General features: G+C 42.3%; 1 protein-coding gene across 6 annotated transcripts in view; it reads left to right on the top strand.

The window, feature by feature from the left end:
* The window catches only part of CDON (cell adhesion associated, oncogene regulated), a 140,043-nt gene that overhangs the window by 90,908 nt on the left and 21,611 nt on the right, over positions 1-27,524 (top strand). For all 6 annotated transcript variants that reach the window (XM_069224415.1, XM_069224417.1, XM_069224418.1 and 3 more), the window contains 8 exons: positions 590-764; positions 2,872-2,973; positions 7,027-7,224; positions 7,983-8,158; positions 11,218-11,323; positions 21,208-21,330; positions 22,258-22,476; positions 24,489-24,772. In XM_069224415.1, the coding sequence (XP_069080516.1) occupies positions 590-764; positions 2,872-2,973; positions 7,027-7,224; positions 7,983-8,158; positions 11,218-11,323; positions 21,208-21,330; positions 22,258-22,476; positions 24,489-24,772 (1,383 nt within the window). The remainder of the gene's footprint in view (positions 1-589; positions 765-2,871; positions 2,974-7,026; positions 7,225-7,982; positions 8,159-11,217; positions 11,324-21,207; positions 21,331-22,257; positions 22,477-24,488; positions 24,773-27,524) is intronic.

The following is a 27,524-nucleotide window of genomic DNA, read 5'->3' on the forward strand; positions in this document are numbered from 1 at the left end:
GTTACAGGAAAGTAATGACATTCATTGCATATGCTTCACACTCTTTCAGATTCTAAATTCTAGAGGAGGAATTATTAAAGATGATGGCTTTGGTCATTGGTCACCTATTTTAGCCAGGCTTCATGCAGGATAGTTATGGAGAAGTAGACACCTGCTTTAGCTGGCTTCCAGAAAGAAGAGTTTTTTGAAGAGTTGTTTGTGGTATTCGTAAGAGCATGCTGCACATTTGTCCTACCCTTGTTCAAATTAGCAATCCTTTCAATGGCATGTGCATCTTTCCAGGGCAACATTTTACTTGACTATTTTCTTCTATGATTTTTCTGTGTGAAATATATTTTACTTTGAAAATCCTTGATCAACTGGTCAGTAATTAAAGTAGAGTGAATGGAATGCCTTAACTTTTCCACAAATAATCCAAAATAACTCATAGCGATGTGTTGATGCTGTAAAAACACCAAGCAGAAATCAGTTGAATTATGACATGGTTTGTTGTACATATGGATTTTGAATGTCAGTTGTGCACATGTTTAATTAACTTATGAATTTCTTTTTTCCTCCATACTTTATATTGGATTTTTTACTTATGAAGCTGGATGACAGTGGCAGCGTGGTTGGCAGGTGGTACACGGTTCGTGTTCCCGGCAGCGAGAATGAGTTACGAATCTCAGAGCTGGAGCCCTCAAGCTTATATGAAGTCTTGATGGTAGCACGAAATGCTGCGGGAGAAGGCCAACCTGCCATGCTTACTTTCCGTACCAGCAAAGGTGAGTGCTCCTGTCTTAAAGGGAACTTTGAAGTGGCTACGAGTTGGTGTTTTAGTGCACAGTACAGTCCAGAGACGTGTAAAACTTAGTTACTGGGAATATGACATTATGAAGTGTAACTCTGTCTTGGATCCTTTTCTAAAGCTCTATGCAGAGTGCATATGCACCTGATCTTGGAAAATCGATTGTTTTATGTATTTTCTTGTAGTAATAGAAGTTGAGATGGCATTAAGTTGCAGGGACTTTTTTCTACTGTGTAATGTCTCAGTGAATATTGTTGGCTTTCAGCAACTTGTTCCTATTGTTACTACTTGATTGACCATAAACAGCTATAGAGTTTTACACCTTTTTATAGTCCAAGTGAACACTTTTCCAAAGTGTGTGCCCAATTCTATTTCAGTATTGTTCTCATCACATAGCTATTGTTTCTATGGCTGATTGTTGTATAAGTTTTTTTTCTAGCATCAATTTCCGCTTGACAGTGGTAGATACAGAAGATTGATTTGCGTGGTCTGCCTATTATGTTACCACCAGATTCCCAGTTAAATTAAGATGTCCTCACTGCACTTGCCAACTATGCAATAAGAGTACCTTGGTCTGGAAAAATAGATGGAAAGAAAACCTGCCCTATACATGCAGTTCTCAACAGTAGAAATTAATTATTTGGCAGGTATCCCATACATGTAAATATTGCGAAACATGTCCTGGAGAATAAACTACTGTTTTGAGTATTGACTTCTAGTCAACTTTACCCCTCAAAAGGAACCTTTGATAAAGACCTGCCTTTCCTGTGTGATGGTTGATCTAGGTTTTGCAGCGTGGATCTTTTCTGGATTCACATGCTGTGCATTATTCCGCCATCTAGTGGTGTTGGGTCTGGCATTTTCCCCTGCATTAGTAAGTAGTCCTTTTTTTTTTTTTTTTTTTTTTTTTTTTTTTTTTCTGGGTGACAAAAGTTCCACTTGGTACCCTATCCAGCCTCCTATGATGTCATACACCCTCTCTGGAAGCTCTCAATCGTGGTCACCATTTTCAGATTTTTTTTTTTTCCACTGCTGGGTCTGGATGCATAGATGATGACTTCTCAGGTTGTGAAAAAAGTGAAGTGTGGACAGAGTTTTGTTGATGCATTTCGAAAAAAGTCCACCAATGATTAGAGGATAAAGTACCGCAGAGAAAACCAGACTTTGGAAGGATCGTCGAAAGGGGTTAGAAAATGCCTGGTAGAGGACTCCAGCTTCTGGGTGATTGAGAAGAATCCTTTCAATTCCCTTTAAACTTCCATCATAAATTTGCACAGAAGACTAGCACCAGGTGTGTAATCTTTGTCTTCCACTCGACCACCGAAGTGAGGACTATGAGGTCTGTGCTGTGTTTAAGGCGAAGACACTGAAAACGAGGCAGAAACTGAGACAGGTGCACAACGCCATGCAAGGTCAAAAGGAAACGCCAACATTGGAAAAAATAAGTCTCAAGTGGTGACGACGGTGTCACTGAAGGGGTAGAGGGAGAAGGCCCGGATGTGGAGCTGAGAATCGTCAGTGTCAAGCATCGGAAGTCAAGAGAGAAGACACCCCAGGTAACCCTGAAAAAACACATGGTGGGGGGGCAGGGGGGAGTGGAGGCTAAGTCTGCAGAGTCTGAAATGACAAAATCTGCCTTGGTGCCAAGGAAATGGTGTTAAGCCGACGCCCCTTTAGCAAAAGTCCCCCTTTTCCACGACATTCTCCAGGGCTGCTCTGGACCCTAAGGCTAGGTGACAGGATAATTAAAACATTTAAACTTATTTCAGGCATCAAACTGAGTAACTATTGTCAAAGGTAAGTAGTTCACTAAACCGCCAGCCCCTCCCTAACCCACCGAAAAAAGGAAACCATGAAACCGTTTAAGGGATGTTCTTTGTTGCACTCAATATCTAATTTTGCTAAAGACTGTTTTTGTGCAACTTGTGAGCAAAAGTAACCTGAGTTACTGAATGCACAAAACCCCTGTCGAACCAATGAGTTTAGTAAAGCGTTCTGAATGAAAACAGGCTAATTGCATGTCAAATCATTTGTTATTAGATTTTAATCTGATATTTGACATTATTCCTTTTATTTATTTGCAGAAAAAAATGTTCCGGCTCCTTCGTCAAAGCCACCTGTTGTCCAGGAGGGCGTGAACAACAATTTCGGAGTGGTGTTACCCGATTCTTCTCGGCACAGTGGTGGTATGTATAGTAATTCTATACTGTGCGTGTTTAAGTGGTCACCTACATGCTAGGCGCGTTGCCTATGTTTTATCTACTGTTCACTGTCATATTTCTGCTCTCTCGTCTACCAAACTAGCTGAGAAGCTGCTTCACTAGTGAGTGAAGCCAGAAACTCCTTCAGAAAAAAACATGTAGATTTAGCAAATTAAAAACCGAACTACACCTTTTTTACTGCGTTGTTAGATTTTTTTGTTGGATTTCTTTTTTAGATATGTACTTCTGGAGAGGTTGCTGTACCATTGGCTACTTCTCTGCCAACATGCGAGTTGGGCTAGTCCCACTGCAATGAGAAGAACTCCCCGATAACCGTACTACTGTGGGCCACAAATGCCTAAAAAACAGACCCAGTGGCTGCGCACACTATCCTTTAGCCTATCAGCACAGAGTCATATTCTGTGAAGTATTTGTCTCAAAGTTTCTGGCAGGTTAGCAGTGGGATCTAACACGATTCTTGCCTTCCCAAATCTTTTTTGCTAATGTTTTCATTAGTTTGGGAATTCAAATGTAAAGGAGTGCCAGCTCTGGTCCAAATTCTTTTCCCTCACATACTCAGAAGGCCAGGTATGTTGAATCATTTAATACAAGGCCCCAAATGTCGCGGTTTTACCATTGCTCTTTTTCAAGGGACTCTAATTTGGCTTTTGTGGCTCCGAGGCATTCAGACAGCAGGCAGACGGTACAGAAACTCTTGCTGCAAGGGGGCGGGGGGGGGGGGTCGTAGAATGAGATTGTGATGTCTTTGATGTTTCTCAAAGACATGTAACAATTCTGATGTCTATTTCGGAATGGGGCCCTTCATTAGTCCCCCTTGTCTTCTGCAAGGGTGCAAGGACTTGGATGCCGCTAGTGAGCCACAAGACTAGCTGGTAAAATGGAGCGATCAAAACCAACCCTTTGAAATCTTTCCCAATCATTTGGGAGGGAGAGAGAGAGCAGAAACACAACTTAATGAAAAATACCTTTATGTTGAGTGAGTTATTGTTAGTCATACCCATTCTCCTTTTACAACACTTGCTTGCACATTATAGGTTCAAACATATATATGACCTCTGATAAAAAAACAAAAAAAATTGTGGCACTAACTAGACTGTTGGTGATAAGAATGGGAGTTCAGCAGCTTCAAAGGTTTTAAAATCCTTCAAAGGATTTAAAATTGCAGTGTCTTTGAGTTTCAAGTTTTTTAGCCTAGCCTACCTCACTGATACATGGAGAAGAGCAATTTGAGATTAAGGCTACCAGAATTACTATGAAGGGAGTTTTCCGTAAAGGTTTTGCTTCTGAAGCATAAGATATATCCATTGATGAGAGTGGTGCAGAATCGATGCTGTCCACGAAATATTTCAGCCTACCTTTACTCAATTTAAGGTGTGTGGCAACAAAGCACTCCCCACCCTCTTCCTTCCTAATAAAGTTTTTTCTTTTTTCATATTGATAAGCCACTTTTTTACCTGACTGACCTCATCAGCATTTTGGCGTAAAGAGCAACCTATGAGAATTTGTAACATACTTTAATATATTTTAAAGACACCCTACACTGCCTGATAAACTTCTCCAACCATTAGTTAAACGTGTTAAGTCTCTTAAAACAATAATGTTGGACTCCTTCCCATGGTATGTACGAGAGCCAGAACCATTATGGTAATAGTTCCCGCCCATTTGCAAGGGCGCAGCAGCCGTGTCCATGTAAGCCCTGGCTTTGGACCCAATATATGCGAACCTGCATAAGGGCTGCAGACTCTTGTAATATCTTCACCTGTGGTCAAGTCTTACTGGTCTCACTGTACCTGTAACTGTCTGCCTTAAAGTGAGCTTTTCCTCTGCTATGGCTGCAATGTGCAATCTAATTGTACCCATCCACGTTTTCATATTTAAGGTGTTTCCTGACCAGTAGGCCTTTCTTTTGAACCAGTTTCCAAGTCACTTGAAGCTAGTGTATTACATGTTTGCATTCATTCCAGCTCCGAAGTCTTGTTTGACTCTGTAAGCCCTGTGGGCAAGAGTTGACTCACTCCACAGTATGTCATTTATGATCAATATCCTTGCTTACCCCTAACCCTTCGAAATAAACTACAAATAGCTCTTTATTTGATTTGTATGTTTTATTTCTTGTGACTACTTTTCTCTTCACAGGATAGCAGATGGCCATAGACATTTGATCTTAGTATTAAGGTTACTTGTTGAGCCCACTTAACTTCCCTTGATACTTGTTCATTCAGCTCCTTTCTTTGTTGTGTAATTATCACAAGAAGATAGAAGGCTGTATTATGGGCAGTTTTGTGTAGTTTTTAGGTACCTGAAACCTGTCGGTAACTGTTAATAGCTCATTTGTGACATCAAAAACTGTTGGTGGAAAAATTGTATTGTTTGGCTTATTTACATGCTTCTTGCATGAAAAGGGAAACAGTTACTTATCTGGAAAAATTACAAGTAAATGTAGTTAACTGCTTAGATTCTCCATGTTTTCTAAATGTTACGTGCACACTCCTCTACATGTGTTTTTGGGACGAGCATGTAACACAAAAACAAATGTTTGCCTTGTTGATACATTGTGTTTGTGGTGTTCTTCAATTTCAGTGCCATCTGTTGACTTTGTAGGGCTCTAAAGCTTGCAAATAATGTTGCATGCGTAAAATCTTTTTGGTGCATTATTGCAAGGGCTTTCTAGTCTTACTATCCCCAGAAAATCGTCTAGTTCGAGGAACAAGCTTCCTTTTTGAGCAGTTTGCCTGATGTTTAAGTAAAACATGGTTGCCTCACCAAGCATATGGTTTGATTTCAGACTACTAACCCTCCTTCTCTTTTACTCTCTCTGTTTCCTATTGCTGTCTGTAACGTCAAGTGAGTTCTGTAAGTATTGCTCCAGTGTGCTGCATGTTTTGAACAGACTTGCAAGTATGCCCATGCAAAACGCTTGGTTTTTAGTGGCAGTAAAGACGAGTCCTCACTAAATACATGAAAGAAACCAGTTCTAAACACATTGTTCCCTGATAGGTGTGTCCTAATGCTGAGAACCTTTAGCTTTGGACAAACATCTGTACTGTACATAATGAAGGCACGGCCTTGATTTTTAAATAGTTGAACTTAAGGAATCCCTGTTAGCTTCAAATATTTGAGCTCACCGGGCTCCTAAATATTGTTGAGATGCAGTAGTGTTTTGGTACTCTTTACCGGAGATCAGCCATGTGGTACAACCTTTACCAAGGTAGTTTACACCTAATTAATGCTCTTAATCAATCCATCACATAGATTCTTTCACCTTTTAGACTGCTTTGTATTTTTCTGCTACTTCTATGGTGTTTCTTCTAAGCAAATGTTTTACATTGCATCCTAGTTTACCTTCTGCTATACTTATGCTGCTGTTATGTTGGCAGTACCCCTGCACTAGCCAGAAGGCATTTTCGCGACTGTAGAGGGCTGTAGATATAATTTATTTTGTATTCAATTATTGATAGTTTCAGTATGCACTTACATTAAATAGTGAGTGTATGTATGTGGCATTTATATTGCATGAGCCTAGCTAAAAGGTGGCGAAGTGCTGGGCATGGTCAAAGGCAAAGAAGCTTTGAGTGACTGACTGGCAGGGGAGATGGATGCTGAGAGTATATGTGGACTGCTGGTGCGTCATGAGATAGTGTTCTTCAGTAGTATCTTCAGACCAAATTGGAGCAGGATTGGGGCATCATTGAAGGATACTGATATATCATTCCAGAACCTGGATAAATAAATGTAGAAGGAAAGCCGTGGGCATATCAGAAGTTCAAGTGTAAAGAAAACACATTTTGGAAGATGGCAGGGAGTGACACCGATGGAATGAAAGTCAAAAATACAAGACCGGAGAGTTTGATTGACTTCTGATAACTTCTGATACTTCTCATAACAAAGGAGATTTACGTTTTGTAGTTTGTGTGTAGTGAAATATTATTTTATTTGTTAGAAAGATGCGCCTAGGCCACTGTCTAACATCTCACTTTTATTGTGTTACTTATGACGCCATTTGTTTTCTTTGTTTAGTTCCAGAAGCACCGGATCGACCCACTATCTCGACTGCATCAGAAACCTCTGTGTACGTCACGTGGATTCCCAGAGCCAACGGTGGATCCCCTATCACATCCTTCAAAGTGGAATACAAGCGAGGCAAAAACTGGCAGATTGCTGCAGACAACATCTCCCCTACCAAGCTGTCTGTTGAAGTTTCCAACCTGGAGCCAGGTATCTGTTCTTGCACACGCATATTAAACTATCCATCGGTTTTCCTGAGCAGCAGTGCCTTCCTCTCTAGGGATACATTGGCTTCAGGTGCCTTGGCAAAGGCTACTGCAGTCTTGCAGCAGGTCGTCTCTGCATCCAAAGTGTTCCATCTGAAATGAGTCTGATAGTCCAATTTGTGTGCTTAATTCCTTTACCAGTCTGGATACTCCTGTGTGTAGAGAAGTGGGCAGTTCGACTGTTTTTGCATGATGAAGTGAAATCGCATTATAAAAAGAGCAAGGTTCTTTAAAAAAAAAATATATATATATATATTATATTTATGAATAAAGATAAAATATTCTAGTGTTTTCTGTTATTCTGCGTATAGAATAATTAACGTAGGTCCAGGATTCTATGAAGGTTTATCACTTCTGCGTAATATAACTTTACATGCAACGGGTCTAAATGAAACTCAGTTATATTGCATATTCTAAAATTCTGGTGTGGACCTGGCCCTCCTGGGTAAGCGTAATAACCTAACCCTTTTACTCCGTTATTTTTTCTATGAATTAATGCATATAACAATGGGATAAATAATTGTTGACAATTCTGATAAGTGGCATTCTTCCACAGTGCCTTAAAGTGGGTTGTATAGGCTTTCCTATTCTTGATTGTTTCCGTCCATGCGTTTGGGGTGCGGTCAAGAAGTTACTGATAATTGCATTGATAATTGCAACCATTTGTTCCTAAACCAACTGAAGGTCTTTGTTTTTCACCAGGAGCTGTATACCGGTTTCGAGTTATTGCCATGAATCACTACGGGGAAAGCGTGCACAGTGCCCCCTCTCGAACCTACCAGGTTGTTGAAAAGCGCTTCACTAACCGTCTGCTCATAGTGCCTCACATAGACCACACGGAAGCAGTGTCCGACACAGAGATCATGCTGAAGTGGACCGTAAGTGAATGATTTACCTCCTGTGCTCAGGCTACCTAAAAAGTACAAATTGTTTTTTTGTTTTTTTTGCATCAGTTCATATTTTCGTATTCATTTACTGCCTTCCACGTAATCCTGCCACAGCTTAATAGTTGACAGAGCATGGGTGGTGGTCGCAAAAAGGGATGAAACAACTTGTACAGCCAAGGCAGAAGGGCGATAAGGTTAATAGAACATTCCTCCCAGTGAGTTTACTGTAAGGTATTCTAGTCAGTCCGATTGTAAGGAAATGCCTCCTTGGCATGGTTACCCCCTGACTTTTTGCCTTTGCTGATGCTATGTTTTGAATTGAAAGTGTGCTGAGGCCTGCTAACCAGGCCCCAGCACCAGTGTTCTTTCCCTAACCTGTACTTTTGATTCCACAATTGGCACACCCTGGCATCCAGGTTGTCCCTTGTAACTGGTACCCCTGGTACCAAGGGCCCTGATTCCAGGGAAGGTCTCTAAGGACTGCAGCATATCTTATGCCACCCTATGGACCCCTCACTCAGCACAGACACACTGCTTACCAGCTTGTGTGTGCTGGTGAGAACAAAACGAGTAAGTCGACATGGCACTCCCCTCAGGGTGCCATGCCAACCTCACACTGCCTATGCAGTATAGATACATCACCCCTCTTGTAGGCCTTACAGCCCTAAGGCAGGGTGCACTATACGATACGTGAGGGCACCAGTGCATGAGCACTGTGCCCCTACAGTGTCTAAGCCAAACCTTAGACATTGTAAGTGCAGGGTAGCCATAAGAGTATATGGTCTGGGAGTCTGTCAAACACGGACTCCACAGCACCATAATGGCTACACTGAAAACTGGGAAGTTTGGTATCAAACTTCTCAGCACAATAAAGGCACACTGATGCCAGTGTACATTTTATTGTAAAATACACCCCAGAGGGCACCTTAGAGGTGCCCCCTGAAACCTTAACCGACTATCTGTGTAGGCTGACTGGTTCCAGCAGCCTGCCACAACCGAGACATGTTGCTGGCCCCATGGGGAGAGTGCCTTTGTCACTCTGAGGCCAGTAACAAAGCCTGCACTGGGTGGAGATGCTAACACCTCCCCCAGGCAGGAGCTGTAACACCTGGTGGTGAGCCTCAAAGGCTCACCCCTTTGTTCCAGCACCGCAGGACACTCCAGCTAGTGGAGTTGCCCGCCCCCTCCGGCCACAGCCCACACTTTTGGCGGCAAGGCCGGAGAAAATAATGAGAACAACAAGGAGGAGTCACTGGCCAGTCAGGACAGCCCCTAAGGTGTCCTGAGCTGAAGTGACTCTAACTTTTAGAAATCCTCCATCTTGCAGATGGAGGATTCCCCAATAAGATTAGGGATGTGGCCCCCTCCCCTTGGGAGGAGGCACAAAGAGGGTGTACCCACCCTCAGGGCTAGTAGCCATTGGCTACTAACCCCCCAGACCTAAACACGCCCTTAAATTTAGTATTTAAGGGCTTCCCTGAACCTAAAGAATTAGATTCCTGAAACTACAAGAAGAAGAAGACTGCTGAGCTGAAAAACCCCTGCAGAGGAAGACCAGAAGACACCAACTGCTTTGGCCCCAGACTTACCGGCCTGTCTCCTGCCTTCCAAAGAAACCTGCTCCAGGGACGCTTTCCAAGGGACCAGCGACCTCTGAATCCTCTGAGGACTGCCCTGCTTCAAGAAAGACCAGAAACTCCCGAGGACAGCGGCACTGCTCCAAAAGAACTGCAACTTTGTTACAGAGGAGCAGATTTAAAGACCCCTGCAACTCCCCGCAAGAAGCGTGAGACTTGCAACACTGCACCCGGCGACCCCGACGAGACTGGTGGAGAACCAACACCTCAGGGAGGACTCTCCGGCGACTCCGAGACCGTGAGTAACCAAAGTTGTCCCCCCTGATCCCCCACAGCGACGCCTGCAGAGGGAATCCCGAGGCTCCCCCTGACCGCGACTGCCTGAACTCCATTTCCCGACGGCTGGAAAAGACCCTGCACCCGCAGCCCCCAGCACCGAAAGGAACGGAACTCCTGTGCAGGAGTGACCCCCAGGAGGCCCTCTCCCTTGCCCAGGTGGTGGCTACCCCGAGGTTCCCCCTTGCCTGCCTGCAACGCTGAAGAGATCCCTTGATCTCTCATTGAAAACCATTGTAAACCCGACGCGTGTTTGCACACTGCACCCGGCCACCCCCGCGCTGCTGAGGGTGTACTTTTTGTGCTGACTGGTGTGTGTCCCCCCCCCCCCCGGTGCCCTACAAAACCCCCCTGGTCTGCCCTCCGAAGACACGGGTACTTACCTGCTGGCAGACCGGAACCAAGGCACCCCCTTCTCTCCATTGAAGCCTATGTGTTTTGGGCACCTCTTTGACCTCTGCACCTGACTGGCCCTGAGCTGCTGGTGTGGTAACTTTGGGGTTGCTCTGAACCCCCAACGGTGGGCTACCTTGGACCAAAAACTGAAACCTGTAAGTGACTTACTTACCTGTGAAACCTAACAATACTTTACCTCCCCCAGGAACTGTGAACATTGCATTGTGTCCACTTTTAAAACAGCTTATTGTGTTTTATGTAAAAAGTATATATGCTACTGTAATTATTCAAAGTTCCTAAAGTACTTACCTGCAATACCTTTCAAATGAGATATTACATGTAGAAATTGAACCTGTGGTTCTTAAAATAAACTAAGAAAAGATATGTTTCTATAACAAAACCTATTGGCTGGATTTGTCTCTGAGTGTGTGTTCCTCATTTATTGCCTGTGTGTATGTACAACAAATGCTTAACACTACTCCTTGGATAAGCCTACTGCTCGACCACACTGCCACAAAATAGAGCATTAGTATTATCTCTTTTTGCCACTATCTTACCTCTAAGGGGAACCCTTGGACTCTGTGCATACTATTCCTTACATTGAAATAGTGCATACAGAGCCAACTTCCTACACCGATGTAATAGTATTATTAGAAAACCCTGTGGAATTATCTGTTTTATTGCACTGAAACAACACAGGATATTGTGCTGATGTTGTAATTTGTTTTATTTTGCTTTTAGTACATTCATTCAAACAACAATAACACACCCATCCAAGGTCTCTACATATACTACCGGCCGACAGATAGTGACAATGACGGCGACTACAAGCGGGATGAAGTGAAAGGTAGGACACCAGTGGTGTAATTCAACAATGTAGTTTAGAGCACAAAAATTAAGCCCACTGAGCTAATATCTGGAAAAAAAATCATACCTTTTTTGTACCGTTGAAGTACAACTCCCACATGCCATTGTCCAAGTATTTCCATTCTCTGCTCTTAATACCACAAGATTCATGGCATGTCTTTGGCATAGTAACAACAGGCTAGCTTGTTTCGTAGGCTGTCGGTGTGACAGTAGTACAACAGAATAAAGGTCACATCTTCACTCTCAGTGCACATTCACAGGAAAGTTATTTTGGCCTTAAATCAAAATTAACTATTTTGCTCCAAGTAGCAATAGGTTGGTGACTTAACAAGTTGCATGTTATTGAATTTAAAGACTCTCTGTTGGGTGTTGATAAACTCAAGCCATGATACCAGAAAACTCTCAATGACATATTGGCACAAAATAACCAAATGTTAAGAATAGTCTGGCAATAATTTTAGTGGAGTGGAATACATTTTCTAGCAGTCTTTTTCAGCTAAACGAAAACCAAAGGATTTAGTATATGTTTACGACCATTGAGGCTCTTGGGCATTAAATAGAACACTGCTCACAATTAAAATTCTAAAAGGTGTACAGACTAGGCTCTGCCGTAGCCTGTAACCCACCCTAGAAAGTCTGTGGGAATGGCGATGCCACGCATTCCCCATTACTGTGCCACTGCCCAGCTACGGAATGTGATGAAATGGTCCATGCTTGCAATGGAACAGAGTAGAGACAGGATATTAGAGGGTCTAGTTTGGTTGGTGAAACATTACAGACGTTGTAATGTATATTTGAGTATACCTGTATTCGCCACCTTGAGGGTGTGGGATTCCTTTATGGTACCATATCCTTCATTCCATACACTGTAATGATGTTTTCACACCAGCACTGGATGGATCCACTTTTGGAGGGTGTCAGAAAGGTGGCTGCCAGATGTATATGTTTAGAGCAACGCTTCCTAAATCGTTTCTGCAGTGTAATGCAGACCTTCGCCTATCTGAAAATGAATGCCTCAATTATGCCCAGCTTCGCCACTGGGTGCTGGATCCAGAGGTCTGCCCAGCCAGCATGCAGGATGAAACGCAATTTGAAACTCTTCCTGAAACTCACTTAAACAAGGGGTACTATTTCTGATTTGTACCGCATCTTAATTTCTCACGTGTCTACTCAGGTTTGGAAACCTAGTCAGAAATCGGAGTGCTTACTAAGAATACAGGTTCCTCTTAAGCAGTGGAAAAAGCTGGGGCTCAAAGTATTTATCTCCTCTCTTTCTCTCTCTCTCTCTATCTCTCTCTCTCTCTATATATATATATATATATATATATATATATATATATATTCGATGGCATGTGTAACTGCAGATACACATACTGTGCATATCTCGCCATCTAGTGTTGAGCTTGGAGTGTTACAAGTTGTTTTTCTTTGAAGAAGTATTTTTTCGAGTCGTGGGATCGAGTGACTCCTCCTCTCGGCGATAGTGCGCATGGGCATCGACTTCTTTGTTAGATTGTTTTCTTTCTGCCGTCGGGTTTGGATGTGTTCCCTCTCACTCCAGGACTTTCGATTCGGAAACTCTATATTCTCTCAAACTTTTCTCATACCGTCGGTATTGTTTTGTACGCGGTTTCTTCTGCACTCGATCCAATAGTACAGTTGGAATCAAGAAAACACCCTTTAGGGCACTTGTGCCCTCCTTGGGCCTGTTCAGGCCCGATGGATTGGACTTCATTCCGATTCTGTCTTCGGTGCCACACAAAATAACCTTATACCCACCAGCACTTGGTCTGTAATCTGTCTTTCTCCGGAACATCGAGAAGAAAGCTGTGAGGTGTGTCGGTCTTTTCGTTTGAAGAAAATATTACGCGATTGAAGGGCACGAAGACTGGAGATGGCGTCCAAGCACACGCAGTATACCAACGACCCCCTCAAAGAGGAGCAGGCACAAACAGCAGTTTATCCCAGACTCCGAACCCGAGCAGGGTTCAGATGACGTCAGCCAGCCAATAGTAGAGGCGCAGTACGTGAGTACACCTGCCGCAACACTAGCTTTTAACAGATCTGGCAAGGCCTTGGGTACATCACTGCTGTCAAGCCATGGTTCCACCCGGAAAAAAATCATCGTCGACTGACCTTCGGGTTCGGTGCCGAAAAAGGCCGAAACACTCCAGCAGGTTACCATGGCTGTTTCAGTGTCAGGGTTGAGCCGAAAATTACAAGCCTCAACATCCGAGCCGATGCCCAACATCATCGGATCCGAAAAGAGTACTCTCTGCTTCAGAGTCGAAACCTCGGCCAACTGCTTCGGACCCGAAACATCTCGGTCCAACTTCGGAGCCAAAAACATAATCTTATACTGAGAAAACAGGGCTTTCGGCTCTGATGAGGCAGGCGCCCAAAGTGTTGACTGAACATTCGTCAATGGGCACAAAACATACCTCTAAACATCAAATGGAAGAATTGGACATTGAACCTATTTTAGAGGTTATAGACCGCAAGCAGGGAAAATCCAAATCCAGAAATAGACTGGAAAAATTATTTCTTCCCCGCCTCCACAAACTCAAAGAAAGTTAGCATTTCAGTAGACTCTTGATACTGCCCCACCACAGGCAAACATTTTCAAGCAGAAGGAAAAGCCAAAACCTCTTCAGCTTTCTCCACCACATTCACCGCAACTTTCTTTTTCACCACAACCTCTCACCTAACCACCACAACCTCTCACCTTACCACCACCTTCACCATCACACACTTCTTCACAAGAAAATCAAAGGGGTGATTCCAGTTACACTGTAGACCCATGGGACATGTATGATTTGGATCCTATACCATCTAATGACTCGGATCTCTACCCTACTAATGGATAGTACAGCTTATAACCAAGTAATATCCAGGGCAGCTGCATACCATGGAGTACAAATGCATGCAAAACCCTTAGAAGAGGATTTCCTTTTTAATACACTACCCTCAACTCATAAGAAATACCAGTGTTTACCAATGCTTCCTGGTATGCTTATGCATGCAGAAGAAATATTTAAAGAACCAGTTAAAGCTAGGTTTCTAACACAGAGGATTGACAAAAATATAACCCTGCACAAACAGACTCCATTTACATCACGCAACAATTACTACTAGATTCTATTGTGGTCAGTGCAGCCAGGAAGCGTGCCAATAGTCGCTCTTTTGGGGATACTTCAACCCCGTCACAAAGCAAGCAGAGAATGTGATGCTTCATGGAAAAGGGGGGCAACACAAGCAGCAAACCAATGGTGTATTGCCAATTCCTAGGCCCTGTTAGCAAGATATGACAGGGTACAGCGGGATGAGATGCAAGAATTCTTGCAATACCTGCCCAAGGAACACCAAAAGCGGGTGCAGCAAATTGTAGAAGAGTGTCAGGCCATAACAAATAATCAGATTAGGTCTGCTCTAGATGCAGCGGACACTGCAGCTAGAGGAATTAATACCAGCATCCCAATTAGTCGACATGCATGGTTGAGGTCTTCAAGTTTTAAACCGGAGATACAACAGGTGGTCCTTAATATGCTGTTTAACAAACAGCAACTTTTCGGACCAGAGGTTGACACAACCATAGAGAAACTCAAAAAAGACTCTTGACACTGCAAAAGCCATGGGAGCCCTTTATACCACACCATTTCGGGGTTCCTTTCGGAAACTGCAATTTAGGGGAGGTTTGAAAACCAAGACTGCAGAGGCCTCTTCCTCCCATCCAAAGCAAGGACAGCAGTACTACCCAAGGGGTTCATTTAGAGACTCTTACAGAGGACAACATTTCAGGGCCAGAGGAAAATTTGCAGCCTCAAAGGATAGTTCCACACCCACTAAATAATGACTTCCCAAACATCCCACAATCCCATACGTCTCCTGTGGGAGGCAGACTGCAACAGTTCCATTCTCACTGGCAAAACATCACCACAGATCAATGGGTACTCTCAATTATCCGCAATGGTAATTGCCTAGAACTCAACCAAATATTCCACCTCATTCTCACAGACTCTCCAGAACACACTACTCTACTAAAACAAGAGGTACAACCTCTATCACTCAAGGAACCAATAGAAATAGTTCCCATCTCACAGCAAGGAACAGGAGTATAATCCCTATACTTCCTTATACCAAAGAAGGATGGTACTCTCCGACCCATTCTCGATCTCAGAACTCTAAATCTATGTATCCTGTCAAAACATTTTCACATGGTCACTCTACAGGATGTCATTCCCCTACTACAAAAACAAGACTACGTGACAGTGCTAGATCTAAAAGACGCTTACTTCCACATTCCCATACATCCAGCTCACCGCAAGTATTTAAGGTTCGTAAATTCAGGCAAGCACTACCAATTGAAGGTAGTACCCTTTGGAGTAACAACAGCACCAAGAGTGTTTACAAAATGTCTAGCTGTAGTAGTGGCATACCTCAGAAGACAGCACATACATGTCTTCCCTTATCTAGGCGATTGGTTAATAAAATCCAGCACCATTCTAAAATGCCAACAACATACACATTAGATACCCTACACACATTAGGGTTCACAATCAATTACCAGTAATCTCATCTTCGGCAAGCACAAATTCAACTTTATCGAGGAGCAATTCTGAATATTCAATCAATATTTACCTACCCGCTTCCACAACGGATACAAGCCTTTCACTACCTCATATCACAAATCCAGGTCAATCAAACTTACATAGTAAGATTTGTCATGAAACTATTGGCAATCATGGCATCATGCATAGCGATTGTATCTAAAGCATGGCTAAACATGAAACCACTCCAACAGTGTCTCTCACACCAATGGTCTCAGGCACTGGGTCGGCTACAGGATTTAGTGTTGTTAGACCGCCAAACTTACAAATCTCTGCAATGGTGGAATCACAACAACTTAACAAAGGGGGGGGGGGGTATTTCATTACCCTGTGCCATAGACCATAATCACAAAAGATGCATCAATGACAGGTTGGGGAGCCCATCCCAACAATCTAACGATATAAGGGGAATGGGACTCAATACAAAAAACGTATCACATAAACCACTTGGAATTATTAGCGGTGTTCTTAGCCATCAAGGCATTTCAACCACAGATCATACACAAAATACTTTTAATAAGAACAGACAACATGTCAACAGTTTATTATCTGAAACAAACGGGGGAGGGGGGGGGGCACTTATCCCAATTGTCCCATCTAGCTCAGACAATATGGAAATGGCCAATTCACAATCACATTCACCTGCTAGCGGAATACATCCTAGCAATACACAACCAGCTAGAGGACTTTGAAAGCGGGACGTAGCATCAAATACACAATTGGGCAGATTCACCCACAAATAATTCAATATTACTTTCAAATGTGGGGAACACCAAACATAGACCATTATGCAACAAGCCAAAATGCAAAACTTCACATCCAGATACCCACACCCTCAGTCCAAGGGCAATGCTCTATGGATCAATTGGTCAGGGATATTTGCTTACGCTGTTCCCCGTCTCCAGTTAATTCCATTTCTGGTCAACAAAATGTGTCACTCTTCCCTCACCATGATAGTCATAGCTCCCACATAGGCACGCCAACACTGGTACACAGCACTATTAGATCTGCCAGTAGTACCACATCACAAGCTTCCAAACAGACCAGACCTGTTAACTCAGAACAGCGGTCAAATCAGGCATCCCAATCCCAGTGTGCTCAAGTTTGCGATTTGGCTCCTGAGGCCATAGAATTTGGATACCTACAGCTTCCATTGGAATGTATGGACGTTCTAAAACAAGCACGTAAACCAACAACCAGACAGTCCTATGCAAATAAATGGAAACGGTTTGTATACTACTGTCAACCTAAAAATATAGATCCACTTAAAGCATCGGTACAGGATATTGTGTGTTATTTGCTTTATTTTCAGAAAGCAAATCTTGCCTATTCCTTTGTTAAAATTAATCTAAAAGCCATATCAGCCTACCTCCAAAACAAACAACATACCTCTCTGTTTAGAGTTCCTGTCATAAAAGCATTTGTGGAAGGGCTGAAAGGCAATATTTCACCTAGAGTTCCACCAGCTCCTGAATGGAATTTTAATATTGCACTCAAAAGACTTAATGGGTCCCCCATTCGAACCCAGGCACTCTTGCGATATTCAATTTCTGACATGGAAGGTTGCTTTCGTGGTAGCAATTACTTCCTTGAGAAGAGTAAGAGAAATTCAGGTATTTACTCTAGAAGAACCTTTCTTCCAAGCACACAAAGTAGTACTTGAGACAAATCCAATTTTTTTGCCTAAAGTGGTTTCACCTTTTCACATTAATCAGTCAGTGGAATTGCCAGTCTTCTTTCCACAACCACTCTACTGCTGAAAGAGCGCCCCACACTCTTGATCTCATGTTGCTTTCCAACAACCTCATAAAGGTAATCCCATTTCAAAACAAGGATTAGTTAGATGGATTGTAAAATCTATTCTAACATGCTACCTCAAAGCAAAAAGGCAGCTATTAATAACTCCCAAACCACATTCCACTAGGTAAAAAGGTGCCTCCATGGCATTCTTCGGAAATATACCAATGGCAGATATATGCAAAGCAACCACATGGTCCACACCACATGCATTCACCAAGCATTACTGTGTGGATGTGTTAACTAGACAACAAGCCAATGTTGGACAAGCAGTGCTAAAAACACTATTTCAAACTACTTCAGCACCTACGGGCTAACCACTGCTTACTTGGGAGAAAAACTACTTTTTAGTCTATGCACAGCATGTGTATCTGCAGCTACACATGCCATTGAATGGAAAATGTCACTTAGCCAGTGTACATCTTTTCGTGGCATGTAGTGCTGCAGATATAAATGAGTTCTCCCTCCTCCCCAGGAGCTTGTATTCATCGTAGTACTTATTTGTTCATGTGTTTATTCATTTGCAGGGACATCTTGTTTACTTTTTAGATATATATAGTTGTACATACACAATTCTTCACTCCTTACTTTACCCTCCTGCGTGAAAACAATCTAAAAAAAAAGTTGATGCCCATGCGCACTATCACTGAGAGAAGGAGTCACTCGATCCTGTGACTCAAAAATAGACTTCTTCGAAGAAAAACAACTTGTAACACTCCGATCCCAACACTAGATGGTGAAATATGCACAACATGTGAATCTGCAGCACTACATGCCACGAACAGATGTACACTGGGTAAGTGACACTATTTTTATATATATATATATATATATATATATATATATATATATATATATATATATATATATATATATATATAATTTTTTTTTTTTTTTTTTATTTTTATTTTTTTTGTTCCTTTCTCCAAGGCAGGGAAATGTATTGTATGGTTTGGTTTCGGTTGCACTACAGCCCCACTCGGTTGCATTACATGTATCCCAGGAAATCCTCTAAATTACATCTGTTGATAGAGGTGAATATATTTCTCCATATTGAGCATATCAGCCAGTCACAATTGAATTGAGCCAGATGTGTGCAGTCTGTCTGGCCCATCTAATGCAGGGCTCCAGAGTACTCGTGGGTGCAGGTGGTCTCATCAGAGCAAGTGTTCACAACTAGTAGGCTCCCTTCCTGGAGGCCCCTCGTCAGAGTTGCCTTCTGCCACAAGCCATGCCAAATGCTGTAGTCCGTTTTCAATCCGAGACCCTTTGTATGGCATTTTAAAAGGCTGAACCTGCTGTAACGTTTGCTGGGTCCTGGCACACCTTTGTCTTGTGTTAAACAATTGCTTTGCTTTGTTTCTACATCCTCTGCTGTTGTTTCGGTTGTACAGTCTCAGGCATGCCAGGCTGCTTTATTGTACTCACTAAACATCAGTGGTATCCGAAGGGACGTGGACTGCGAGCGTTGAATATACTCGATGAATCTTTTTTTTTGTGGTATATATTTATTGAGAAGTACATGTCAATATACAAACTGTGTTAAATAGAGAAACAATAAATCAAATTATGGCCATATATGAAAAAATATTATGAAATATTAACTTCTCAGGTTTCTAAACACAAACATTATACATATATCAATAAATGTAATATATGAGATTATGTATAAGGCTTCCATCTGTGCATTAACTCTTAGGAGTAGACCTATAAAAGAAAATCTGGAAAGAAAGAATTATGCAATATGTATTAACCCATATATTATAGGTTGTTAGAAGATAGTCGATAATTGATGATTCTTAAGTATTTGGAAGAGCATAGACTGTGCACGGAGTTGAATGTATAGGCATTTCAAGCCACTGCATTAAGCCCTGTGTGGAGGTACTTGTGTTGAAAGTGCTTTTTGTATGCTTTGCAGCTTTAATGGTTTTTCTGATAAGTGATCGCGGACAGTGTAACTCTGTGGTTGGGCGGGGTGTGTCCAACTTTGTGCTGGCGGGCTAGATCCAAGCCAGATGTTAAGCTAACCGGGTTACAAAAATGTACATATAATGCGTCCAAATAGAACTCTACGTGCTTGGTGGCTTTCCTGAAAATGTGGCATTGATCCTGCCATCCCAATATCAGGTGGACATTACTTGTGTAACTTTTGGGACATTATCTTTTCTTCTATTTTAGTACTACGGGTTTTTCATTTTGCAAGTGTATATTTTGGTGTTCTTCTTATGGCTTTACTTTCATTGCATGATCTTCTGCAGAAGGAGCTGAGAGCATTTCCTTCCAGTGACATGCAGGTCTGGGATGAGGACTGCATATTTATAATTGTATGTGTTTCTGCTCCTACCATGCAAGGATTCCCTCAGTCAAGGGTTATTTTCTGTGCTTTAACCGCCGAATCTTTTTTTGTCGCTTTCTGCGTTAGACAGGCGGTCTCCAAGCGCTAAGTTTATTGAAATGAAACGTTCACGGACTGTTTGGAAAGTTGGGATTTGAACTCAATAATTCCCGAGCCCATTGCCGCAGAGAGCGTAGAAGAAGACCTCCTCTCTGTGACTGTATAAAGCCACCTGTTTTATGCCTGTAGTGCTTTTCTGTTCACTTGATTTGTAAGCTTAGTCATGCTTTCCTTAGACTGTGGAATTTCACTGGTGTTCTCTAAGTGTTCATTCATTTAAACCCGCTAAAGAAAGGGTCCGGTTTATAAAAAATGCATCAAAGCTGTAAAAGTCGAAAAACGAAGAGGTTGATTTATGGTCCCACGCTTCCCTCTTCTGACGAGTGTGCGCGAGGATTTCTGGCCACAAGCCATCCACAACAAAATCACTCCAGTAGGAAGCCAGTTCGATATGGATTCCTTCTCTAGAGACCGAGAGCAAGAGTGGGAAAATACAGCCCCATTATTTCAGAAAAGAAAGTTCTCCTAGCCTTTCATGGCACATGCCAGTTAAATAAATGGTCTGGATTCGAGAACCTGAGGTGTGACATCATAAAATGCACTGGAAGGATAGGTTTCTACTGTGTATTCACGAGGAAAACGCCTGCAATATGTTCCTGGTAGAGCCTCAAAACTGTGTTTTTTAAAAACGTTTTGGTGTTAGGATCCAGCTTTAAAAGCGCACGCTCCTGTGTGGCAGTTCTGCACCTATAATTGGCTATTCACGTCATCTCTTGTGCACCTGGCCTTGTGCTTCTTTTGAATGTTAAAGTGAGCATCCAATATCTGATGTCACAATATGCATCAAAATCAAAACTGACATAATCCGTCAAATGAACTTTCTAGAATGCCCTGTTTTTGTAATTGTTGAAGCGCAGCCCTGGGTAAATCGTGCCATCTTCCTCATCTCCTTTCACTTATTTCAATGTTGTAATTTGCAAGATGATCGCCAGTTGCTTAATTACATGATCTCTACGGACATTGCCATTGTTTTTCATTGACCTTGGCTCACCCTTTTTGATCCAGGCACCAAACAAAGTCATTTCATCAGCCACCTGCAGCCGGAAACCTCGTATGATATCAAAATGAAGTGTTACAATGACGGTGGTGAAAGCGACTACAGCAATGTCATGATGTGCGAGACCAAAGGTAGGACTCCTGATGACGTACTTAATTCCCACCTCTGATTATCAGGGCGGTTGCGTGCTAATGAATGGGAAATCCTCCATTGACCCAAAGATTGTTCCAGAGAAATGCAAAAAATGTGCTTCAGGCGGCACAGCCGACGTGTATGCCACCCAATTCTGAAATTCACTTCCAAAATAAATGTTATTCATTCGAACACTTGATTTTCTGTAGAAAAGATAGGACATGGTGTGGCCTGGCTCTTTCGTACACCACCCCTTTCCCCGGATCACGTAACAACTGCTCACTCTCTTGAGTGCATTCTTCTCCCTTCTCTACACAGCCAGCATCTCCAAACGAACCACTAATCACTTGCATAGCTTGTACTTCGCAAACCTTCAGAACTCTTACATCGCAAACCTAACATTTATGCGAGTTACTTCTGTGTGTCCACAAATCTCATGCTACCAGTCCATAGAAAGCCTTCTGACACACGACATGCCAACAATGCCTTCTAGATCTCCGTGATTGTATTTAGATCGGTTAGTTGATGGTAAGCATGCGTCCATCGTATTTGTCCAACCTCAGCTGTTAACTCTACATGTTTAGAAACTGACACAGGAGGCATAGAAAAAAAACTCTTTAGGCCTGATTACGACCTTGATGGATGGGATACTCTCACCCGCCGTCTTACAAGTTCCATAGAATATAATGGAACTTGTAAGACGGCGGATGGGATATCCCATCTGCCAAGGTCGCAATCAGCTTATAGCTCCATCCACCATCGCTGATGACAGCACTAACACGTTTGCTACCACTTTAAGTTCAATTATTTTGCTAATGTATCTTGCTTATGAGAGAAGCCTGAAAATATTTCAAAATCACGAGTATGTAACTGATAATTGTTTGCTTCTGATGTAAAAGTGCCTCTTTTTTGCTCTTTCCTTTCAGCAAAGCGAGTCAATGGGTCATCTGAATATCCAGTGGAGGACCAGAGTACCCCACCCACTTCTGGGGGTGGAAAACATGTGGATGCATCGCATGCCACTGCCAGGAGCAGCGACATGCTGTACTTGATTGTGGGTTGTGTCCTGGGTGTGATGGTCCTTATTCTCATCGTTTTCATTGCCATGTGTTTGTGGAAGAACCGTCAGCAAAACATGATGCAGAGTAAGTGATTGTTATTTTCAGGCTAGCCTTTATTCTGTTGTCATTATTCCATATGTTTTTCATAGATAATAAAAGCTATGATGGCGAAGCAAAGGTCCATGCCAGATTGTCACACTAAAGATTGACTGTAATGGAGCCTAATTTAGACGCATGCATGTAAATTTACCGCACTGGTATCTTCAGTATCTGGTGTGGAGCCCACCCTCTCTACTTGAGAGAAACACTTTACGTGAGCCGATTTAAAACGGTCCGCATCACAAAACCCTTCCTAAGGAGGGTAAGTAGTTTAATCTACAGACTGCCTCCATAGAGCTCTCCCAGCAATGCTTTTGCACTGAGTTAAATTAATGAAGGCTACAGTTTTGATCCCCACATCAGTAAGTTATTGGACAATAAACAAGAACACAGTTAAAGCTAAGTGGTTTACTTAATACTGAATGGGACACCAAGCCACACTGAAGCTCTCCCAGCCTCCGAATTTGACCTCTGAGTTTTAGATCAGGTATTTTGAGGATCGGATCAGTCTTGTTAATAAATGCATTACTCTTTTATTAATTTTATATTCCCTTTATATTTTATATTTGGGTGGGTCTCCTCCATGTTTAGATCTAGTGTTAGCCAAGACCTTTTGGGTTTGCTAAAATTATATATATAGGTTATACTTACTTGTGGGGGCTTGCAGACAGTCCTCTTCATCCACTGGTCTGTTGAGTCATCTAGAATTTTTCCCGCCCACTGCAGCATACAGTCCATGTCAGTCATTAACTCACTGCACTTTGAGTCCATGTATTCTGCAGTTTCTTACAGAGCCAGACCTACTCACAAAATAGTTACCTCCGGTGCAAAGGACTAAGTGGAAACTTCCAACAAAGTTTTGCTAAAACCTTCACCTGACAAAGCAAGCAATAACACTGCCAAATGACTGGCAGTAAGCGCCAGACCCATTGCCTTTCAGTGTTCTTAATTTGGATCGAATATCCCACTATCCCAGTCCATGGCATCCATTGAGATGAGAAAATCTTGAAATAGGCACGTTCATCGACGCCTTCGCACAGTGAATCGCATCTTTTTGTGAGGCAAACGACTGATTTCTGTTACATTCAATGCCATAATGCTGCCCAGCGTTTGCGGGTTCTTTGCCCCAGTTGCTCTCATTTTTCCCTTCTTTTATTAATATAGCGTAGAGTTTTATTACGACCTAGCAGTGTGTTCAATAGTAGACACTACGCCGTATACCCAAAGAACTTGTTAAAAAAAAAAAAAGACTGGCTCAACTGCTGTATTTCTTTCTTAGGGAGCTCTTTCCAGAGCTACAGTGTTTTCCTATTGGCTTGTCAGTAAAATTGTACGTCAAAAATGTTTTATGTAATTTTTTTACAGCAGTATTTCTTGGGTAGCTCTTCCAGTCTCTTGGCCTTTGTCCAAGACTGGAAGCATGGCGTCCTGTGGTCATGGAGTGATCTGGCAGCCTTACTCACACATACAGACCTACTACTATCTCTGGAAGCAGTTGAGCACGAGGCCTCGTTTATCTATGTACATATTATATTTTGCACTTTAAAATGATTCACTCTGGTCATAAACATTGCTAACCTCCCTTGATGTGGAATCTTGCAGCCTTCAAAGGAAATAATGCTTGGTGAATGCCATCATAAATCGGAATTACCGTCCTCAGTAAAATTTTACGAGTCACAAAGAATTTCAAAAATTGCCCTTTGTCTCTCTGTTCAATGGAATCTCTTACAATATCATTGTCTGGCACTTGTATTATTTCATATTTTGTACTGTCCAGAAGTACGAGATTTTCCATCTCTCATCGTTTTACAAAGCCCATCAATAAAGTAAATGTTGCACTGTCCATAGTCCCGATTGTTCTGTAGTCCATAGTTGGAACAGAACTGAAAGTGAAGAGAATGTGTTGTGCTCTCTCATTTAGAAGACTATTGCTTTTTTGCCTTTACGCCTCTCTAACCAGCACCGCAAATGACCGATGGCACTCCCTTTCCTTGCAGAATATGACCCTCCGGGATACGTCTACCAGGGCGCCGACGTGAACGGCCAGATGGTGGAGTACACCACGCTGCCTGGGACTAGCCGCATTAATGGCAGCGTCCACGGAAGCTACATCAGCAGCGGCTGCCCGCACCTTCATCACAAGACCCCCAACGGTGTTCATGGGACCGCGAACGGGAGGATGAACGGCGGCCCGGGGCATTACCCGGGCCATTACCCGGGCCACTCCGGCTCACTGGCCGGCACCCACGCGGACCATGAGCAGCCTCAGCACCTGCTGAATGTAAGTGAACTTGCTTTTCGGGTTTGATTCCTCGCATACTTTTCCAATTGGATAGCATTCTTATTTGGATGGTAACCAGCATAGAATATGAGGTATCCGGGACTTGTTAATGTAGAAGAAACTATGCTTTTACGGGTAGGCAGCTCAAACATGTGACAGCCGGCTCCGGACAAGGTTATCGGCTGCACTCTCGGTAAATATTAAGAATTTATTGGGGAGCAGATAGCAAATCATTTGAAAATGACGGTCTTTCATTCCTTCAGTGAGTGTCTAGTTAATGTGAACCGTACTGTATTAGTGTGGATTAAATTGGGACGTTGTTGCAGTAACGCATACAGTATTGTCTACAAGTTAAATAGTTCCTTCGTTAAACCATGTACATTAAAACAGCAAAAAGCTCTGTGCCTTGGGAAACGGATGCTGGACTAAATAGATTGCTGTGATTACTTCAGATGTCTAAGGACAGGACTAGAGGAACTTAGATGCACGTGGACGTGAGGTAGTAAGTGCCCTTTAATGGAATGCTGAGTAAATATGTAACCCCTTACGCAAATGCTTCAGAGAGCTTTCAGTCGATTTGCTTTAGCTGAGAAAATGATCGTTTTTTGTGTTGTTTTTTCCCACTAAGACGTTTCTGCATTAAAGGCAGCAGACTATCAGGAAAGGGTGTGTATGTCTTGCTCCAGTGAGGAGCAGCTTAGTTGGGAAATGCGAACACTTCCAGTGCATGAGATCCCACAGAATATGTGGCAATTTTGAGTCTAAAAAACTATAAATAACAGTGCAGAATGGAATCTGAATCGTAATAACGGTTGCTTGACATCAGCTGATGAGGTTTGGCCTTTGGTTGTAAATCTCTGTGGTCAAAACTGGTTTTCTCTATCTTGTAAAAGGGGGGAGTTCGGGTTTTTTTTTTCCTTTAATTTGTAAGCATTTGATGAAGTCTACACTTGCTTCAAGAAACAGTGTAACGCTTTCCTGATACTCTGAATTCTTGCAAGGTCCTGCATCTTGCCGGATCATACTACGGCTCGTAATACAGTGCACCTTATGTGGTCCAGTAAAGACCCGGTTATAGAAAAGGAGACTTGACTTTGTCTTAGACGCGAGAAATTACATCTTATAGAGTTTGGTTTTTCAAACTAGAAGGTTGCCATTTACATGGAGTTGCACTTTTCATGCCTGAGCAGGAATTAGATTAGACTTCTCGGGCCACAGTTTAGCCAGTAAACATGTCTAGAACCAAATAACAGTGAAAGATAAAATACGAAAAGTACCACAAAGAAGCTAAAAGGGGTAGTTGAGTAGCTGCTGGGTACGTAGCAGTGAGGAGACGGCTTATGTGAATGGGTGCACTAGGAAACGATGCATCTTCTGAAGCCGCTCCGTGGAGGGCCACACTTAACAGCAAGGCCTCTTAAGGAAGAGAAGCGCACGTACTAGTCTCCTCCTATTAATAGAAACTTCTAGTTCACCACTGACCTCCGATGTTAGTCTAGAAGAAATAAAGCAACAGTTATATCAAGAATAGGAACAACTACAAATGATTTTAAGTACACCAATTTGTAGCATCTTAAGACTTTTTTTGTTCATTTCGAGCCACAAAGTGCTCCACTCCCACAGTCCTTGCTTTACATCTGTTGAAAACGACACACCTCATAGTACCACCACCCTAGCTAGCCTCAGCAGTATGGCATGTGTTAATGTGGCCACCTTTCTGTCCTCTTATGCCCAAGGCCTAAGAAAATTAAAAATACACCACTCTCCCGCCTCCTGCACGCCTGTTAAGTTTAATTACCACATCTGTGTAAACATCTCATTCTAAATTCAGTGAAACGGGCTGATGTACTTGGACATGACTTCACCATAGATTTGCTTCCATGCAGTTTGCACTTTCCTTGGTTTCTTGGGCATTTTTCTCTATCCATACATCATTAGGCGAGTATGTGTTTTACTATAGATATTACGTGGGTAAAATCACATTCATGTTGTAATAACTTTTTTATTAATGTAGTTTTACAGTCTAGACAAAATGCTGTACTCCTTTGTAATTTAGCAACGATCATTTTGTGCACTTAATTCTTTCAGTGTTTCAAATAAAAATAAAAAGATGTTTGCCATCAGTTCTGATGTGTAATGTCAAACCCCCTTAAGGGTGGCAACTCGGACAGTTACTTGAAATTGAACACTTTGTATTATGAGCAGTTGAGGAAGGCTTCCTAGGAGGAATGTTTCTGTCATGGGCACTCTTCCTGTTTTCTTTAAGATTGCCTTTTAAAAACCGCCAATCCACAACTTTGATTATTTTTGTAAAAAAAAAAAGCATAGTAGTAGAAACTATGTTATGTAAAGGAGCCATATAATAGGCATTGAATTTCCTGTTTTATGTTTTATGTTGTATAATTTTAATATATTGCTACTGCCAAGTCTGGTGAGCAAGGATATATTCCCTTCAGCTAAATAAGATAGTGCTCTATGACTTTGGGCCTTTCCCTTGGTAAAAGGGACCCCGGCTGGTCCCATTTATGCAGTTTCCGCACTTAAGGTTCTCCACAAAAAGGCAGCGACGTTTACTATTTGTCATCCTTTCTGAGCATGCTCATTTTATAAAGTCATCAGAGGTTTTTTTTCTCCTGTGGTGATCTGAGCTTCTAGATCAGCACGTGACACTGACTTGTCTACAAATGCTATCTTTTTAAATGTTCAAGAAGTCCAAGTGCAAAATTCTAGCTCATGAGATGTGTTTAGCCTC

This window comes from Pleurodeles waltl, chromosome 3_1, assembly GCF_031143425.1.
Source record: "Pleurodeles waltl isolate 20211129_DDA chromosome 3_1, aPleWal1.hap1.20221129, whole genome shotgun sequence".
In the NCBI taxonomy this organism is placed as follows: Eukaryota; Metazoa; Chordata; class Amphibia; order Caudata; family Salamandridae; genus Pleurodeles; species Pleurodeles waltl.